Here is a 6000-nt window from a genome sequence, read left to right as displayed (position 1 = left end):
CTGAACTTGGTAGGGTGATTATCTCCATTCTCAGATTTTTTTTTAGCATGAACAGGTAGTCAAAGTGATTTCTTAGTGTCCTCTTGGAACAAAGAAACTGAACAAAAACTGACCCATGCTTCTCCATTTTTTTCCAATGAAAAACTTTGCAGCATCATGTCTTGTTGATGGGGTTCTCTAAGCAACTTTTTTTTTTATATTCGGTCAAATCAATTCACTACTTTTCACAACTCTGGATAACCTTTATCAATGGGCATTTACTGAACTGCCTGCTACTGACATTGTCCCAGTGTGGACAGACTGAGAAGCAGCAACATTTTAGCCAGGGAGAAAGAAAATAAACAAAATGCCATATACTCTGTCAGGACACAGAAATGTGAAATCAGCTGGGGAAGCCTCTGGGAGGAGAGGGGAGTGAGTCGTGGTCACAGAGGGCTTCCTGGCCAACACGCTTTCTCACCTGAGTGTGAAGGATGAGTAGGGTCAGCCAGATGAAGAGGTGGGACCTGGGCTCAGTGGCCATTCTGGGTGAAGGGAGAAGTCAGGTGACCACTCAGAGTGGAAGGTGGTTGGGGTTTGCAGGTGATGCCTGCAGGCCCTGCCACTGTGTTACTTAGAGTGTGTGCCACAGTGGGTGCCACCTGGAGCTCCAACATTTTGGCACAGAGCACTGAGAACCACAGAGCAGGTGCATGTTTGGACGGAACCGCTGCCTTTCTGGCCCTTCCACTCGGCGCCACTGTCTGCATTATCTGCATGCCTAAAGCATCTCTGTGCTTTCATGTGACCTAATTAAAAAAATGTGGATATTATATAATCAGAACACTAATGCCTAGAGGCAATGCTCTTTGCCTTTAGCCAAGTATTTTATTGACAACCCTTTGTCTCAGCTAACCCATCTGGACCGCATTATACTACTTTATAACCACGAAAAGGTTCCCTTTTTTAAGGGAATAAAACATTATGCTGGATATGATATTGCTTGGCATTTTCTTGGTTTTAGAAGACAGAAATATATAATAAAGCATTTTACTAGACTTTTTTAATTTAAACTTTCATTTTTCAGGAAGAATAATACATACATCGACAGCCTAACCATTAAATTCTAAATATGGCCCATTTAAGAGATACGCTTTTAAAAGGATCATTCTTTTGAAGGTATTTCCTGACAGTCTTCCTACCTTCTAATCAAGACCCCCAAAGACCTATGACCCCCAAAACTCTATGCAAGGTTGCAGCTGCGTTTCTGTACCACACGAAGTGATCAGTTCTGTTTCTGAACTCTGCATATGTCTGTCTCCAGCTCTCTTTGTGTTGTGTGCTGAGAGGTCCTGATGCCACTCGCAGCTTAGGAGGGCACGCGTGGGCACGCGTGACCAGGCAGGGCCAGTTGTAGCACTCCTGGTCACGGGAGCGATGACGCCACCCTCACTCTTGACTTTCTAGAGTGAACTAGTGAGATGTTTTCCTTTTACCTGTAAACCACGCTTGACTCCTTGATCGCTGGCTTCGGAGGGGGCCTGCCCTTCCCTGGGGCCTCTAAGACCCTAGTCTGGGGCCCAGGGGAGCTGGGGTGCTGCTGAAACCCAGGCGGCACCGGGGTGGAGGGCCTGGCCAGGCGGGCTCCCACTCATCCCCTCCATCATTTCTTAGTTACAGAGCGCCTAGTACATGTCAGGCACTGCTCCGAACAGACACCAAGGCAGACAAAAATCCTAGTCTTTAATAGGCCTATTTCTTTTGAGGAAATGATTTTTCACGGTTTTTGTTCTTTACAAATACACCGGAGCATCGTGCAATGCTGCCAAGCACCGAATGCAGACCTGGGGAACGAATGCGCGCATTTCTTTGCAACTGGTCCGGGTGGCAGAACCTTTCATCTCGCCTTTATTGTTTACTATGACCCCTGCATTATCTTCAAAATAATGAAACACACCATCTTTTCTCCCGTAGGACTGGTTGTCGAATTGCCACCGCTGGATGCCCCTTCTCTCTGAGCTCTCGTTCGCCCTTTTCTGATTGGGGCCGTCCCCAAGCCTCCCACACCAGCAGCAGGAAGTCCGTCTCTTTAGTGGCCCCTGGATCCCGTTCACGGAGAGGATGCACGGACTTTCATCTCCTGTGTTGTCGGCACAGTTGATCACGGCTCCTACTGGAAGACTTGGGGAAACCTGGACTTTTGCACCAGAGGACCCGTCATGGGCTTGCTTCAACATCTCGACCGCCAGAAAGGGGCTTATGTTCTGTGGTACATTTCTATTAGCCCTGGTGCCCTGCTCTCTGTTTCCATGGCTACTGATACAGGTCAGTATCAGTCAGTTTCCATGGTCTCTGAAGGTGAGGTTGGGGCAAAGTGTTTCTTTGAGGTTCTTTGCGCCACTGTTGCTCTTAGCAGTGGCCTTCTCAGTACGGCTCTTCCAACTCCTTATGTGCAGGTGTTCCCCCCCAAAAAGCATGCAGTAGTATCTAAGCAGGGAGCAATTCTTGTTTCAGCTACACCCTGCGCCCCAAGTCAACATCTACCTCCAAGGAGTCAGGTCGTGCAGAAAGTTCTGGAACATCAGTGCAGCTTGTCCCTCCCCTACAGTACATTTTTCTCAAGGAGTTTCCTCTCCCGTGGTCATTTTAACCACCTGATTCCTGCCAGGCTCTCCACTGCTGTCTTTGCCAGCAGATAGGAACTAAGAAATGTAAACCTTAAAAGACGAGATCTGTATCTCAATTTCTAATATCACAAAGGTTTCTTTCTCCCTTACCTACACGGATTTGTAGATGCAAATACAAGTGAGAATAGAATACCGTACAGCTTCACTAGAGAGCACCCGAGCTGGGATGCAAGTGGACAGTTCTCTCTTTTCATCTAAGCATCTAAGCCCCAGGCCTCTGTTGAGCTAAAAAATATCCTGTTATATATGAAATACAATAAACATTGTACTAGCCCTGGCTGGTGTAGCTCAGTGGATTGAGCATGGGCCTGTGAAGCAAAGGGTCTCTGGTTCAATTCCCAGTCAATGCACATGCCTGGGTTGCGGGCCGGGTCCCCAGTGGGGGACACATGAGAGGCAACCATACATTGATGTTTCTCTCCCACTCTTTCTCCTTTCCTTCCCCTCTCTCTAAAAAAAAAAAAAATTAAAAAAGACATTGTACTAAAAGTAAGTTTTTAAAAAGTTACCTAAATAATGCCTGGCTTTTTTATTTTAAATTAAGCTATTTCCAGGTATTATTGTAAAAAGTATATGATTATTTTAAATTAAGCTATTTCTAGGTATTATTGTAAAAAGTATATGATCATTTATAAAATTAGAAAATAAACATAGACAAAAATATAAGCCATATCCTACTATCCAGAGGTAATGATGATGCTTGTAGTTCCATTATATTTTACACATTTTAACTTCTAATCTCTCCAAAACATTTTAATTAAAAATTTAGCCCTGGCTGGTGTAGCTCAGTGGATTGAGCGCGGGCCTGGGAACCAAGCAACCATGGTTCGATTCCCAGTCAGGGCACGTGCCTGGGTTGCGGGCCAGTTCCAATCAGGGGACTCAGAAGAGGCAACCATACATTGATATTTCTCTCCCTCTCTCCTTCCCCTCCCCTCTACAGATAAATAAATAAAATCTTAAAAATTTTTAAATTATATTGCCCTAAAAAATATAGAAAGACAGAATGTAAAAATTTTCTAGTTTCTTCTTACAATAGCATTTCTGAGAGTTAATCGCTGTTACTAGTGACTATCCTTTTAGACATTTTTTGCATGTACAACCTTATATTTTTATTCTGTTTGAATCAAGAGGGGTTTTTTTTGTTTGATTTGCAAAATGTTACATTTCATTTTTTCAACATCTTTGTTGAGGCTTATTCTATGGATCACATAATTCACTCATTTCAAGTGTCCAGTTCAATGACCTTCAGTACAGTGCTTCTTTTTACTATTGTACAGGGACGACTATCACCATATATGAGCTTCAGAGCATTTTCATCCCGCGGCAAGACCCCGTGTGCACACCCACTGCCAGCCCCCGTCCCTGGGCCCTTACCTAGGGCAAACCTGCCCGCTTTCTGTAGCCAGAGCTTTGCCTTTTCTGGACATTTCACATAAATGGTATCACACACCATGTGGTTTCTTGTGTCTGCTTCATTTAGGGTAATACGTGTATCTATAGAAAGTACGGAAGAGTGTTTATAAATGCCTAATGAGTATTATTTGAAAATAATCCTTCACAAGTGAGAACACAAAGATGTTTTAAGTACTGCTAATGTTAGGGGGGAAATTGAGTAACTATCAGTCGTTGAGAATCCCTGGACTAGGTCTAAGCATTTTTCACATTCCATGCTTCCCCCTAGTGGCCAGGACGAAAAAAAGGCCTGTATGTTTGTTAGTCTGAACACATCACAAATTCTCAGAGTACTCCTAAATGAGAGACGTACTACATCGGGAACTTCGTATGAGATGTTTCCTTTTTGTTTATCGGGGGCCCTTCATAGAGCATATTTCTTGGGAGGCATAATTTATCATTTTCTGCAATTCTTCCCACCATCAAATCTACCAGCCTCCTCCTGAGGACAGATTTAGTGTGGCATTAAGAGCTCAAGGTATCCAGCTACACAAGTTCGAATCCCAACTCTGCCGCGTGCTGGTTATGGAACTGGGGGCAGGTGCCCACTCAGTGTCTGAGCTTTTTCTCCTGTAAGATGAGCGTGGTACTCGGAGCTGTCTTATGCAGCTGTTGGGAGGACTGAGTGAATTAAGGTGTGTGGATCTCCTTAGCACAGTCCTGGCACATAGTAGGAGTTGAATGAATCTTTTGTAGCCTCCGTTCCACGTTGCCTGCCTTTATTCCTACTACGGTACACGCCCAAGGCAGCCCTTCCTTCCTGGGGCTCCTCTGTTGTCCTGGCCCTTCTTCCTAAACACTTTGTTTTGGTAATTTTCTCATCTTTTTCCCTTTGTACTTATTCCCCCCCCCCCCATTGCCTCTCTAGTTCAAGACACCACGGCGCACTGGTCATAATGGAGGCCACTGTTACGGCCTTCTGAGCAGTCACCCTGCCCCAACCTTTACAGCACACTGCCAGTCAGCAACCTGAGTACGTCAAAACATTTGTATTTTAAAAACATGAACCAGAATTTGTTTCTGCTTAAGAGTAATGTTTTGTAGAGCAGGAAGTCTGAGTGCTGTGCGTGATGGATGTTTTCTAGTCAAAGAACAGCTCTCCCGCAGCCAATCACTGAAGCCTGACAGTTCTGCTTCTCTGGGCCCAGCACTGTAACCACCGCCTTCCCAGACTGAGAGGCAGCCCTGAGCAGGACGGGCAATATGTCTCCAGCCCATTTTCACCCACAGCTGGTGTCTGCGATGAAGTCTACTGTCATCAGTCCTACAGTCCTGCTACTCCTCCACTTCCTCCGTGAGCCGGGCACCTCCCCTCCAAGCTGCCCGCTTCCCAACCACCTGCTGTGTTTGCTGAGACTGTGAGTCTACACTTCTGAGGCTGCCTGCTTTAGACACAGGGACCCTGGGCCAGAAGTGAAATCTTTCCTGACAAGTAACTTACTGAGGTGGGATGCTCAAAATATGCTTAGATTTTGTTCTTTTTCATTCAATGTTGTTAGCCTGGGCCTCCATCCCCTCAGCTTTTCTGGGTCCTGCTGGAGCCTACATGGACCAGTCAACACTGCTGTTCACCTCACTCTGAATAACATCTCCCCGTGGGAGGCGCCTGCTGGACTTGCTTTGCCCACTAGATTAGAGCTCCTTGGATATTGTGGGACGTGGGGATACTTATGCCCCCTCTGCATTGATGGATAGCAAGTGGCCAAGTTCAAGTACCACATAGTAGATCTTGTTTATTTCTCCATAGAAGCAAGGGATAGGTTCATTTCCTCTCGTAGCCCTGTCCACGAGCTCTCCTCCGTGAGAAACTGGCCTGGAGAGCCTCCATCTTCCATCCCTGGCCCGTGGGGCTGCAACATAGACAAGAATTGAAATGAAG

General features: G+C 45.7%; 1 protein-coding gene across 1 annotated transcript; it reads right to left on the bottom strand.

Moving 5' to 3' along the window:
- Positions 1 to 1772: 1772 nt before the first annotated feature.
- LOC119034979 (60S ribosomal protein L23-like) lies at positions 1773 to 2216 on the bottom strand. The gene has a single exon (XM_053658289.1). It carries the CDS (start codon positions 2214 to 2216, stop codon positions 1773 to 1775), a length of 444 nt encoding a protein of 147 aa, XP_053514264.1.
- Between the last annotated feature and the right edge of the window lie 3784 nt (positions 2217 to 6000).

The sequence above is a fragment of the Artibeus jamaicensis genome, unplaced genomic scaffold (genome assembly GCF_021234435.1).
Source record: "Artibeus jamaicensis isolate MK-2021 breed Jamaican fruit bat unplaced genomic scaffold, CSHL_Jam_final scaffold_537, whole genome shotgun sequence".
Classification (NCBI taxonomy): domain Eukaryota; kingdom Metazoa; phylum Chordata; class Mammalia; order Chiroptera; family Phyllostomidae; genus Artibeus; species Artibeus jamaicensis.
Note: the sequence above shows the minus strand (reverse complement) of the source record. Positions and strands in the feature narration are given on the sequence as shown.

Bases quoted from the DNA above. Each gene is read 5' to 3' on its own strand.
- LOC119034979 (XM_053658289.1), bottom strand. From the start codon at position 2,216: ATGTTGAAGCAAGCCCATGACGGGTCCTCTGGTGCAAAAGTCCAGGTT.